The sequence below is a fragment of the Aptenodytes forsteri genome, unplaced genomic scaffold (genome assembly GCF_000699145.1).
Source record: "Aptenodytes forsteri isolate BGI_AS27 unplaced genomic scaffold, ASM69914v1 Scaffold82, whole genome shotgun sequence".
NCBI lineage: Eukaryota > Metazoa > Chordata > Aves > Sphenisciformes > Spheniscidae > Aptenodytes > Aptenodytes forsteri.
Window position 1 is genome coordinate 4124223 of NW_008795490.1, and position 14604 is coordinate 4138826.

Consider the following 14604-nt stretch of genomic DNA (forward strand, 5'->3'; position numbering starts at 1 on the left):
CTCACATATCTGTGAATTGCTTTTACTAGTATTTTGGGCTTTGAGAGTGCTGACCAGGAATACCCAAACTGACTCTGCTAAGGCACTGCCTGAACGTAAGCAAAATGTTTCTGGCACTGTAGTGGCCCCAGAAGTAGTTTAGCTGTAGTTGCACATCATCCAGCCAAGCCAATAGCCAGGATGAGTGACCCACAGTCTGGTAAATCACCTGTGAGTAACTGGAAGTTGAGCACTGAACTATAAGTATAAAACAGAGAAGAAACTGATTGGAGGCTCCTGATTTTTCTGCCTCTTCTCTCCCTTTCCCCCGTGCTGGTGAAGAGCATTTATGTATTTGAATTCTAGAAGCGTATTGCTTTTTGTTATATAAGAAGCACGTAAATAGTTCAGCATGTTTTGCAACAGCAATTAACATTAGTGAGAAGTAGTAACAGTTGTTTTTAAAAGTGGATGACTAGCTGTGAACTGGTTATAATTCCACTGTTTTAATGGAAATCCTTTCAAGCTGAGAAGACTGATACTTATGCTTGGACAAACCAATTTTTTTTCAGCTTGTCTTTTGACAGCTATGCGAAGTTTTAGTTAAAACTGGTTTTGACAGGAAAGGATAGGAAAAAAAGCATCTCATGTTTGCAGGGAGAAGAAATCCTTGTCTCCTGGAAATTCAAATACGACTGAAGAATATCTACATGCTAGCTTCGGAGCGATGTTATGAGCAACTTGGGGAGCATGACCTATATTTGAGATTGTCTAATCCTTTCCACTGTGTGATCCTGTTTACTGTTGCATTTTACTTTGTTAAATGTAAACAATTCTGAATTATGTTTTCTGAGCTAGCGGTTTGCTAAAAGTTGAATGAATCTTAGGAAGTTAAAGATATTGTTAATATCTTCATGGATGTTAATCTAGTTCAATGTATTGCATTGCTCAGGGTGTGTAGTAGGAGAGGAGAGGGGTCTTTTGGCTTTGTTTTTGTTTCAATGACCATTTTATGGAAAAACTCCCATTCTTCCTGTCTTTAGGAAGGAAATAAAAAATTGTCTATGGATGGTCATTCCTATTATCAGGGCTCTATTTTGAGCTAACATGCTTCTAAACGTGTGTTGTAAATGAAAACACAATATAAGTTAAGACAAGAATATCTTTAAAACTGGTTTGGCATTTTGTATCTGGTCTTTTTATGTATGAAAGCAGCAAATACTAGACAGTCCCTTGTCTGTTAACACCTAGGGTTGAAGGAGAAAAGAGCAGCATTTTGTTCAAAGCCACATATTGTGAATAATCAGAGGTTTTCACAGGAAGTAAATAGTCTTGGATGATGGAGTCCTGACTCAGTGTGAAGGAGGGAGTCGTTTCCAATTACAACTTACCAGTCATAGCTATGAAGTTAGTTAATGTACAGTTCTCACTGTGTAGCAAACTTCTGATGAATATCTGTCATGCTGGATTGCTTCTGCTAGGAGATGTATGTACAAGTAAAAAGAATAGAGTTATTACTGCATCCTGGGAGAAAATTGTTGCAAAACTCCGCTACTTGTGTACTGTGGCTGTTTTGGTGGTTAGATATTAATGAAGTTACAAAGCTGTGTTAAAATAAGAACCCAGCTGGATTTTTGCTTAAGCACTTGTAATACTTCTGATACATTATTTCTCTGAGTTAAGACAGTGAATGGAGGATGTCTATACTTTTTCCAAAACTGCTATTTTAAGTGGCAAAATTGCTACATGCTCTTTCTCACTGGGCTGGAAATGTTTTGGTTTTGTTTAATGGAAAATAAAAAGATTTGATTCAGCAGGCATATGACGATGAATGTAGTAAGTATTTGGTTAAGCATCTGTTATGCTTCCATAAAGGTAGTCAAGTATATTAAATTTTTTGCCCTAGAAAGAAAGACCTCATGAGAGCTACCGTATTTACATATTGTATATATTTCCTTTGTAACTTCATCTGCAGGTGTTTGCTGTATGTAGTGCTAGTAAAACTAGGTATATAGTGACCATTGCAAAGAAAAAACTGTTACCTTTTAAGCATTTTGGATCTTACGTTATATTTTATTGGGCCTTCTTATTTTTTTCTTAAATGGGGATGCCTTTTCTGGTGTAATATATACTTAAAACCTGATGAAAATTAAAAGTGGCATTTTCTTGTGGAAAAATAATGTATTTTTTTACTGCTTAAAACTGCAGAATATATTTCTGATAACTTTTTTTTTTTTGGCAGTTGTACTCATTAAATGATTATAAGCCACCGATTTCTAAAGCTAAAATGACACAGATCACCAAGGCAGCAATCAAGGCTATAAAGGTAAGAAATTGGCTAACTTCTTTTGACTTCCTTTCCATTTCTCATCTGTGTCAAAATAACTAAATAGCTTAAAGAACTTGCTGCAGAACTTTCCACCTCCCTTGTACAATTTCCAAGTTATGATCAAATGTGATGGTGATGGGATTTTCAGGAGTGCAACAGAAGGCGTAATTTGTTCTGTGACACTCATTTGCTGGTTGTCATATGTGAGAAAGAATTATACCAACTTGACTCTTCAGTCAGATCTGAAAGACAGGGTTTTTTTTCTCAGTTGAAAAAGGAAACACTGACATTGCCTGAGAACAGATGAATAAATATAAAACTACAATCTCCCTGCCCGCCCCCCCCCTCCCCCCCGAAAATGTAAGATTGCCTTGCCTTTGGATCAATACAATTGTTTTATTTCATTTTTATAAATTCCTAGCATACCTTTTCATGGGTGTTTGTTCATAGATATTATTTTTGATGTTCCTTGCCAAACAGCAATGGAACAGCAGAAAACAGCACTGAAAAATGATGAAGGAAAGAAGTATGCCGTTAATGTTAAGCATTAAAACAAATGGAAACTCAGTGAAAGCTGGAGAGGTGAAAGAGAGGATAGGATAGAAGCTAAAAAGCCATGAACTTATGCTCTTCCTATCTACATTCCTCTGCTGAGAATGCAGATACATTTTCAGATAATGAAATCCGTATTGGGATTTTGTGTAATTTGGAGAGAGAGCAATTTGATGACAGAAGAGTGAAATTCACTGGCTTTCTTAAATATGAGAAGTCTATGTAAATTAGTCTAAGTGTTGCAGTATAATGAAAATGCTAAAAACTTGTATTGAACATAAGCAAGTAGTAAATTATAGTAAATGGTTCTATAAATGAAACAAATGTTACCAAAATGTTTTATCATGTATTTAACTTGGAAATCCTGCTTCCACTCTTATGATTTCAATAACAACATTTAATTGTATACAGCAGTTACTGAGATGACGTAGAGCCATTGTGATGATATGGGAGGTTTAAAAAAAACCAAAACAGGCTAATTTTAAAGAAAAAGTATTTAGTAGATGTTATAAGATCTTCCTATACTCATGTTTTTAGGTTATTAAAGTGAACACTTGGAAAATAAATTAAATACAGAGAAGTGCTATGCTTAGTAACATTAGGCTAACATCTTCAGTTGTGTACACTGAAATAATGATATGTTTTTGAAGGAACAATTATATTATTCTCTTAGCTCTCACTAAATAAGCGCATGTTATTTAAAAAAATCCAGTGTAAAAAAACATTCAGAAGGCAAGAAAAAGCGAGATTAGCTTTTTTATATGCTGTTAAATGTTCTAAGGAAGACAGCATACTCAGCTGTAGATATTGGATTGCTGGTTAATCAACCAAAGTTTCTAATTCTGGTTTTACTATCAATATTGCATGACTTGAACAAGTATATGCATCTTCAGATTTTTTTCTCTATTGAAATATTATTTTATTTTCCAGTTCTACAAGCACGTTGTACAGAGTGTTGAGAAATTCATTCAAAAGGTAAGTCAGTCACGGGTATTTTGTGTTAGCACTGAGAAAAATGTCCTCATTTTGGATTACAGAGTATTGAAGACCATCGGGTTTTAGGTGCACATATAGATTAATATTTTTATCACACGTTAGTTTATTTCAGTTTTTAGACATACTCAATTTCTGCTAGTAATCAGTAGCTGATCGTAACCCATGAGACAGAAAGACAAATACTTTGCCCCCATTTTGTAGCTGTGATATACTTAGATCTGAATGACTGTGGATACTACTTCTCTGTATGTATTCATTTAATGTTAAAAGAGGCTGTCAGTGTAGCCCATGTGAACAGCTAACAGCAAAAGAATTAACAGTGGTTTGGTGAGTGACAGTTACTTTTGCTTTCTGTCAGGTTTTCCCATTGATTTTAAAGCTGAAGGGAAGATGACCATTCAACCTCATCTTTTGTGAAGCATGAGATGTAGCATTTCAGTCGGTGGTTCCTGCTAGTAATTTAAGACAAAAAATATTTATATGGCTAGACTGGAATTACTTTTTGGGAAGATGCAGTATTAATTTAAAGATTCTGAATAACAAAGAATTTTATTGCATTTTGTTTTCTTGCAACAGTTAATTGTTCTTGGGTAAAACTGCATTTTATCTCCAGTTGGAAATGCGTGGATCCCAATTTGTGCGTCTTTCCTCCTTGTCTGCATTGTACTTGATTGTTCAGTTGATCATTTTGGTACTGAATTTCTTCTCCTCTTGTAAACAGGAGTAAATTACGATCAAATTGCCTTTTTATTTTGACAAACAAGCTAGAGAAGTTAGTCTGTTAATGTTGCAATGTTGAAGGCAGTTTTTTTTCTGTTGTCCATGTTACAAAGCAGTCTAGATTGCTCTGTGTCAGTAACCTGTCTTCCTCATTTCCTTTTATTCCTTGGTGCCTGATGTATGCTGCATTGCCTTTTGGCAGTGGTTGGACAGTGTAAAAGGGGTTCAGCTTCAGCCTGGTGTTTTTAACTGTTCCTGAACAGTTAATGAATGAATTATTTAGGTACTAGAATGTCAGTCCTATGTGGAAAAGGTGTCGTGTATGTTTCGGGGCACTAGTAAAGGCTAGTAGTATACTTTACCATCACTGCTAGTGTTTTGTCAGGTAGTTGTCTTTTGGGGCATCGCCTCTGATTTCTTTCCACCTTTAAGAAAAGGGATCAATATCCTCTGATCCCTGTTTGATACTACAGGTGGTCACAGGAGGATGAGCAGGTGTACATCTTATCCATCTCTGATCAGTAGCAATTTGCAGTTTTATGTCCCAAAATTAATCCTGAATTGCCCGAGTTCCAAATACTGCTTTTTAGTTGCAGTGGCTGTGATTGGCAGTTCTGTATTCAGAGGCATAAGAGAAGATTTATCCTCTGAATGAAAGAGTGGTAATTTGTCAGGAGTTGGACTGGTTGTTCGTGACCCTTCCACAAGCTACTAAGAGTATGGGGTTATCTTCGCACACTTGTGTTCGGTGTCCAGTGCTACTTGATAAGGGAGTGCTGCACTGTTCATCGCTGGTTAGAGAAGGCAGATGTATGATGTTATTGATAACCTTGTTAATGATTACTCTGGATTAGATGTTTCCCTTTGGTGGGCTTGATGGGTTTGGTTTTTTTTCAGTATTTCATGAACGATTTAGTGAAACATGCGAATTACTAATAACATCAAATAGTAAGTTCTTATTTTAGTAGAATCGGAGATAAGCAGATGAAAGCTCTTTTCTAGCCATTTGATATTTATGGACTTAAGTTATATGTTTGGAAGATAATTGGATTGTTTTTCTGGAAGAAATCACTTCAAGTTAAAGCTCAAAACTACTGATTCTTCCATTAAAATCTGCCATGGACTTGTCCAGAGTGATGTCAGTGCCGTCTCAATTAGTTTACTGTTGATTCTTTCCTACTCCAATATTTTCTTTCTTCAAAATTAATCTCATGAGGTTACTGAAACTTCAGGTGAAATAATTGTCCATGATGCTCTTTTTGTGCAACTTAACTCACTGGTCTATTGTCATTTTGGTTGACTGTTTTATTCTCTGGCAAAACATCACTTCAGGGGTCAGGTGACCACATTTCATATATGTAAGGATATTCCATTGTGAGAGCAAGACTTGAACAGTATCTTTGAGTAATCAAATTATCTTATTGCTTAGACTCACTAGGGAATAAGTGAACATTTGTCGTGTAAAAACTTGTCTCATCTCAGACTGGGGATACGCAGGCTCACTGCCCCAGCTGTCATTCTTCTTTATTTAATTTTTTATTTGTATTTTATGATCTTTTTTATAATCTATATTATTATATTAATTATAATCTTTTCTTGCTTTCTGTATGTGCCATGTTTTTAAATACTCCACCTGGCATATTTGCTGAGTTTTCTTATTAAATATCTGTGTTTTGTATTAATTTCAGTAGTGTGAAAAGTCATATACCTGTCTGTTCTGTATGCAGAATACTCTTATTTTTGGTAATAATTTAGCTAAAATTTGAGTAGCTACAATACATTGAAGTGATTCTCTGAAGACAGTGTATTATATGAAATTAGATTTTAATTTTGTAATGCACATTTATTCTTAAAAGGATGCCACACACATTCTTAAAAATAAAGAATGCCATACTTAAAAACACTGGACCATGTTTAGAGCCTAAATAAATGCTTTATCAAGGTTGCAAATGTTAGTAAATCAGCACTTTTCAAAACAGGAAGTTTGTATCTAGGCTGTGATAAAATTAGTAGTCTGAAGAGTTTGTTTGGCACTGTATTAGAGATGATGAATTCAGTGTGTTACATAGTATGTTTATAGACTATCTAGGACAGAGAGGGAATGGGTGTACTTTCTCATGTTTTCCATAGTACCTTGTGTGATAAATGTGTACAACCAACATTCATGAAGTGAACCCATGTCATAGTATGTTCTGGTGATGACTTTTTTTATATTTTTGTACCACTTTTCATTCTGTCTTAAAACTGGTTGCACTAGTCTGGTGCAATTACTTTGCAATTAAAAGGCAACAAATTTAGCTTTAACTGTTAAGTAAGTAAAATTACCTAAGTAATTAGTATTGTAGTTAGCAGACATGCTTTATAAATACAATGCTGTTTGTAAATTATGCAAGTTTTCCACATTTTTAAAATAAGTATCACTGGTATATTCTTAACCAAACAGATGTCCACATAAATATGTTCTTGTTCTGGCAGGAGCAGGATATAGTACACACTACTTACAACAATGTAAATTACAGTAAACAAATGTTAACTTTAGTGTTTACTTTGATCATAAAGAAGGACAAAAATATTTTGAATTATATTTACAGCTAGTCCGAATGTACTATTAAGAATTTGGTCATGCTTTACGCTGTTCTCTTAAAATAGGTGTGTGCATTTAAAAAGGATATCTTGTTCATCTGCTGAGTTTTAATAGCTCTATTCTAAAAAGCTTTTTTAGTGGTAGTAAATTGATTTTAAACCATTTACATACTTGCAGAATACATATAGATGTGGCAATTCGAACATTAAAGGTTAGCTATTTTTGAGAGTGTTTACTTTTTCAGGACAATTTGTTAAATAGAGAACATTTTGGTAATACTTTGACCCATTTGAAGATTAGAGAGGACTATTCATGCTTACTCTGCCATTAATGGTTTTTGGTATTTTTCACATATGCACATTTTAAATTATTATTCTTTGTAGTGCAAACCAGAATACAAGGTACCTGGTCTATATGTCATTGACTCCATTGTAAGACAGTCCCGGCATCAGTTTGGACAAGAAAAGGATGTATTTGCTCCCAGATTCAGCAATAACATCATCAGCACTTTCCAGAACTTGTACCGTTGTCCTGGGGATGACAAGGTAAACCACTTCTTATAGTTTGGTTTTTTTTTCCTAATTAAAACAATCTTTAGTATGTTATCTATTAAAAATAAAGATTCTGATCTCACTTTTTGCTTGCTAGAGTGGATCTAATTATAGATTTACACATTTATATGTATTTCTTTTAATTTTGCTTGTGTGAGTGTAGGTAATAGGGGAAGACACATCCAATTAGATTAATTAGAATTTCAAAAAGGTTTTCAGGAAGACTGGATGGATTTGAGTTAATGTATTTTGATGGGGGAAAAAAAATTAAGCAGGCATTTGGTAGGATAGGGAGTTGTAGTCAGTCTTTTATTGTCTTCTTCCCCTCTTCAGTGGGAAAATGAATGAACAGGTTTTGTATTGTGTCAAGGAATAAATAATCTTTCTTGGTAGCAGTAACTTCAGTGCAAACTAGTGTGTTTTGGACTGAAGGAGCAGTAGAAAAACAGCAAAGTATCTTAAAAGTTACTTTTCCTTGGTACTGAATTAACCAACAGCTGAATAAGGCCTAACTTGAACAGTTTGACCCAATAGTTCAGCTGTTACCTTGGACCGTAGTAGTCAAGATCGCTACCAAATTATGATAGGTTGGCTGGAAATAGCAGAGGGTGCAGGCAGTTTCATTTCCTTCATACTTGTTACTGATCTTACAATAGCTAGAGTTTCTTATTATTGAATTGAAAAATTACAAAAAGATGTGAAATGCTAAGGGCTTTATCTCCACATAATTTTGTGTAAGAATCATTAAGTCAGGTAGAAAGTGAGGCAGGACACTGCAGGAAGAGAATGACAGGTTATTCTTTGAATAGTCACATACCATCCTACAGCTGTATTTTTCAACCAAAGATCTGAAAACCCAAGGCATCCATGGAAGGTGACTAAGGCGAGTTCAGCCATTGCGTGTATCCTGTAGTTGTCTTAGGATTCTTGCCTTTTTAGAGGAGTTAGGACCTCTGCAGGAAAATAACGTCAGTACCTGCAAATTCTAAGTGGTTGAAAAACTCTGCTATGGATGTCTGTCTTCTCTTCTGCAACTGAATTCTGAGGTGCTGCTGAACAGGTTATTTAAGTTAAATGACGTTTTTCCAGTCTGGTTTTAGGTTATCTGTGTGATCAACTTGTGCTGCTTCACAGTGTTTTACATATATAGAGGCATGATAGTTAACTTACATTTTTCTTCATTTAACTGTATTCCTTAAGCAGTATTAGTTTGTTTTGTATAATCATTTAGCTGACTACTCTGGGAAATATATTAACATGGAAATAGTCTGACTTGTTGAAGGAGGAGGGCTGGCGCAAGGATGGGCGCAAGTATTCAGTTTGTGTCTGGCTTTAAAAAAAATATAGTAAATGTATTATATGGTAAGAAATAGTGCCACTTATTCTGTGACATTTCAATGCATGGCAACTGATGTGTCACATTAGAGGTGTTTGTTGTCGTGATTTAACCCCAGCCGGCAACTAAGCCCCACACAGCCGTTCACTCTCTTCCCCCCGGTGGGATGGGAGAGAGAATTGGAAAGGTAAAAGTGATAAAACTCATGGGTTGAGATAAAGACAGTTTAATAGGTAAAGCAAAAGCCGCGCACGCAAACAAAGCAAAACAAGGAGTTCATTCGCTATGTCCCATCGGCAGGCAGGTGTTCAGCCATCTCCAGGAAAGCAGGGCTCACGCCTAGCAGTTACTTGGGAAGACAAACGCCATCACTCCAAATGTCCCCCCCCGCACTAACCCCCACACAGCCGTTCACTCTCTTCCCCCCGGTGGGATGGGGGAGAGAATTGGATTGGAAAAAGTGATAAAACTCATGGGTTGAGATAAAGACAGTTTAATAGGTAAAGCAAAAGCCGCGCTTGGCTCTGTGTAAGCACTGCTCAGCAGTAACTAAAACATCCCCATGTTATCAACACTGTTTCCAGCGCAGATCCAAAACACAGTCCCATACTAGCTACTATGAAGAAAATTAACTCTGTCTCAGCCAAAACTAGCACAGATGTGAAGAGGAATAGTACAATGTAGTCTGTTTATGGTCTGTAAAGCTCCTATCAGGTTCATTTCTAGGATATTTTTCACCTCAGTTAGGGAAAATGTATTTTGCTACATGTGTCTTTGCTGCAGATGTCTTGCTGCTATGTTGCATATGGATTCGGTATTATAGGAAAGTCTTTGTGCTGTGAAAGTAGTTACCATATATCTGACCCAGCAAAAAATTGTGCTGTCAAAGATACCAAGCTTATGTACCTGTTTTCTCGCATCTTGATGTTTAATCTGATTAACAGGCATAACAGAGAAACACAACAGTTTGGTTGGTTGGTTGGTTTTTTTAAAAAACAAGCGGAAGTATAGTAGCATTTCATTTAAAGTAGCAAGAAAACCCCCACTGATTCCTTCATCTGGCTCAGCCATGGAAAATGCAAGGGGGAGACAGATACTGGGGCACAGAAATAGTTTTATATTAATGTTCTGGATAGAAGAGGGAAGTTAGACCCTCTGATGGACTTGTCGGGGACTGCCTTACAAAACAAACTTTCAGAGAAGAAAGACTCGCATATTGTAATGCTGAATGGAAGCCTTCAGAGATTTCTTTAAAGGAGCACTAAATTACATCTTCCATGCAGTGAAAATTCAGCACTTCCCTCTATTAAATTTAAGTATCCTCTTGGAATTCTGGGCAAGCAGACTTTTTTTTCTTTGGTTTAAACACTGTGTGATTAAGTACTCTTACGTTCATGTTTTATAGAATTTCAATAATTAAACCATCTTTGTGACAGCAAACACAAGATCCTATGAAGAACTTTCTGTTCTTAATACAACTAACTTTTTTTTTTATTTCCAAATAAGCCAGATGTCTTTTTCCATCACATACATTACTACCCAACTTCTCAAGATCAAGCAAAATCTTGCCTCTGGGTAGAAGTGAAGCTTACAAAAGAAAAGATTTGGGAGCAGATCAAAACAGTGGAATAGAAATGTATTTGCAAGCTGAACAATTAGTTACATCTGATGGAAATGAATGAAGTCTTAATTTTTTTTCCCTTTCCAGTGATCCACATTTTTAATATTACTGTGTAATTTCAATAGGCAGGGAATTGTGTTCCAGTTTAAATTCCTCACTTCATAAAGAGAGCTTGCAAAATATTGAGCTACTTTCCCAAGAAAAGTATTTAGCAGTCTTATTAGTATATGCCCATTTTTCAGTGGACGTAAGTAATATTGGTTCATAGGTAGATCAGAATTGCATTCATGTATGTTGACTATAAAAGTTTTGGAGACTAATAATTCCTTGCTTTAATTATTAGTAATGCTTTAAAGTGTTTCCTTAAAATAATTTTCCTTCCATACTGTCTTTGAAGAGTAAAGGTATAAAAGTGTCACATACATTTGTTTAGTTTTGTTTTGTTTTACTATATTTCATTTTCTGTTGAGAGAAGACTGTCACATGTGCATAGTGTGGCTTTACTATTGCCTAGGCATCTTCTATAGGACAGCCTCAGGTGCATAGGTTAGACATCTTTGGTGTGATCCAGTATAACTGATCTTATGGATCTTACTGTTTGTAAACCTAAAGGTGCTTCAATCTAGACAGATTGACGTTGCTTGTTAAGAATTCCATAATTGAAAATAACAAGAAGGATAAGCATGACTCAGGTCTTTTGTTATCGTTTCTTCATTTTAGAGTAAAATTGTTAGAGTGCTAAATTTATGGCAGAAGAATAATGTGTTCAAGAGTGAAATTATTCAGCCTCTCTTGGATATGGCAGCAGGAATTCCTCCTCCAGTTGTGACCCCTGTCTTGCCCAGCACTACAGCTGCTATGAGCAACAATACACCAGGTAAGCAAAAACAGGTTAAAATCATGCTTTGAATCAAAACACTTACGTCAGCTTTGGTATGTTGGCTGTTAGTATGCTGAAAAATCTCACTGGTTTCCTTTAGCCAAATCAAATGAATGCTAGAAAGAAATATATTATAGCCAGTGTCCAGATCAGCGAAATAGCAAAACCAAGAGGCAGCCTGTTGTGTTTACTTTCCAACTGTATATTATATTTAGATTGAGTAACTGCAATAAGACCTAGTTTTGCACTCGAAAGTCAAAACAGTAGATCACTGACAGAGTTAAAAACCCAACACAGCACTTAATGCAATCTTTGTTAATAGTGGTGCCACAACTGAAAGAAATTATACATCAGTATCTTTTTGCTATCCATAGGGTTGAGCTTGCTGGATCATGTCAGACAGTGTTCCTTTACTTTTGCTGGCTGACAGCCAATGATTTTGAGGGGAAAAAACATATTGACAATATAAACTGCAGCCAGTGACATACTTCCCTCTCCCTCAAATCCGAAGTATGTGGGCCAGAAATCATGCTGGAGAATCATGTGGACAAAAAAACTGCTCATGAAGTATGTCCCAAGTTAACACTAACGTTATTATACATGCAGACTTGATCATTTTGTGCTCTAAAGCATCTTCCTTACTTAGGTAGGTAGATGGCGGGGAACCGGCTTTTCGACTTTTTTCGTTTTGTAGAGGTTTTTTCATTCAAGATTGGGATGTATGGGAAATTTTGCATATAGAAATTGGTTTTTGGCACCCACCTTTTGCTGATCCCATGCTGAAAAGGAGTGAGGTGGACAAACCCACCTTATTTTTCATTGGTGTCGGTAAACACGTAAAAGTTCCAGCTCTTGGGTTGGACTTACCGCATATTCTAGTGCAATATTTTTTATTTTCATTAGTTTGATTACTTTAAATTGTTAAAATCATAGTTTTACTCTAATGCTTTTTTTAAATCCTGATGCTAATTGTCTTTTAAAACAGTAATCTAGTCATTTACATTTAGTGTTCATCAACGTATCTCTACTTCTGAGCTAAAAGTAGGAGTATTTTCAGGGTTGGAGGATTCTTCTGGATTATGGCATGAACCTAATTATCAGATTGCTGATTTAGTCTCAATGTTCCTCTTGGAAAAAAAATTACAAAGCAGGCAGTCCTCATGAGTCCAGCTGCTGCAGGTTGAAATTTTTAGTAGAATCCTTAAGGCTCCTCCTGGGGATAAAGTGCAAGTCCAGTAAGTTCTGGACTAGCAGACGTTTCTGAGTAGATTGCTAACAATTATCATTTCGTATATATTGTTTCCACTAACTGGTTTGGATTACTGTGTGAAACCTATTTATTTTGCATTTGTCAGTGTTTTTGTTAGTAGTTCCCATAGGTCAATAGCGGAAAGAGCTGTGAACTACACTTACACAAAGTAATCCTGCTGCTTGAGGAATGTTGATGTGAGTCTGTGTTATTTCTGTGCACTCTATGTGTCTGTCAGAAAAATAGTTTAAATTGATGTTAATACAGTGCTTTCTCAGTATTTATTAAGTGGTTTTGATGTCCTAGGAAGATTATAGTATCTTTATAATTTGATTTCTTGCAAACCAGAAATCTTTGCTGTAGAAAATAGGAAGGTTAATGTCTGGTTTATAATTTCTTTTTACAGCAGGTTTTTTTTTTTCCTTCTCTAACACTATCTCTAAGTCTCTATGTTAAAATATTTTGGCGTATTGGATTTTCTCTTTTTTAGGAACACCTGTGACTCCGGTTACTCCAGCCAATGTGGTGCAGAGTTTACCTGATCCTTGGGTATCTCAGATTGCTAATACAGATACCCTTGCTGCTGTTGCACAGATTTTACAGAGTCCTCAAGGCCAACAGGTAAATATTTTGTAGGCAATTAGACTGTACACTGTTTGATACTTTGTGTCTTTAAGGTGCGCTTAAGGAATACTGCTTTCATGAGTATCTCTTAGTTTTGTGTCCGGTATCCATGTTAACTATCCCATGATGTTGTTCATCACAAGTAAGTTCCAGGTAAACTAAAACTTCCTGTTACCTTTTGTAACCAACCCTGTTTGTTCCTTAAAAATATCACAGAATGTGACTTCAGATAAGATGGTCTGTAATACATACTTCTCTATATAGTATTGCAGATGACTAAATCAAGAGTAGCATTAAGATTTCATGGATATAGGTATAAAACAGAATGCCAGTTTAAGCATATTTCTCTGCTGGATGCCCCAAGAAGCTAAACATTGTACAGAATTATGTAATGGGAATGTACTCATTCTGGAAGTGCACTGTGTGTTGATTCTTTTCTTTATCTTTCCATCAGCTAAATACAGTTTTTATTTTGCAGCATTCAAAAATAAGGTCTTAGAAGTGACTGTGTTCCTCAGTTTCTAAATGCTCAACTCCAAAAAAGTGGCTTGATGTGCAGCATGCATTGAACTGCTTGTCCTCTTAAGCCACAGCCACATAAGTTGAGTGCACACAATCAGCTTTCTGTAAAAATGTAGATCATCGTTTTTCATTTTATGCCAGAACTCTGGCACCAGCATAACTTTGGTATTACGATTTTTATTTGGACTGAGGAATAGGATGTTTTACCTGCTGGGGTACTAAACAAAAATCCCATGCATATGAATGAGAAGCGGTCACCAGTGAGCTGTTATGAAGCACTGATGCTGACAATAACAACAACTTTACTTAATGAGATTGTTTTACAGTGTTCAGCTAAGCAGAGTCATCTGTAATTGTTCATAAGTCAAGCGAAGGGAGTATTTTCATCTGATTACACTGAAAGAAATTGATGGGTCATTGAGAAGCAGAGCAAAATGAGTTTGTGGGATACTTTGTGAAATGTGGAGGAAAGATAGTGGAATAGCTCTTAAACAAGGAAGGGATGTGAAGTGAGAATGGGAAATATATGGAAAGTCAGTAAGGTAATTTTAAAGTTTATTACCTGGAGAGTATTCTTTGCAAAAAAAAAAAAAAGGAAAAAAAAAAAAAAAAAAAAAAAAAAAAAAAAAAAAAAAAAAAAAAAAAAAAAAAAAAAAAAAAA

The 14604-nt window shown here is 35.7% G+C and overlaps 1 protein-coding gene across 3 annotated transcripts in view; it reads left to right on the forward strand.

The window, feature by feature from the left end:
* The first annotated feature begins 2226 nt into the window (after positions 1-2226).
* The window catches only part of SCAF8 (SR-related CTD associated factor 8), an 85045-nt gene continuing 72667 nt past the window's right edge, over positions 2227-14604 (forward strand). For all 3 annotated transcript variants that reach the window (XM_009281426.2, XM_009281425.1, XM_009281427.1), the window contains exons 1-5: positions 2227-2305; positions 3791-3835; positions 7544-7705; positions 11389-11545; positions 13288-13418. In XM_009281426.2, coding sequence (XP_009279701.1) covers positions 2267-2305; positions 3791-3835; positions 7544-7705; positions 11389-11545; positions 13288-13418 — 534 coding nt within the window. In that variant the 5' untranslated portion in view covers positions 2227-2266. The remainder of the gene's footprint in view (positions 2306-3790; positions 3836-7543; positions 7706-11388; positions 11546-13287; positions 13419-14604) is intronic.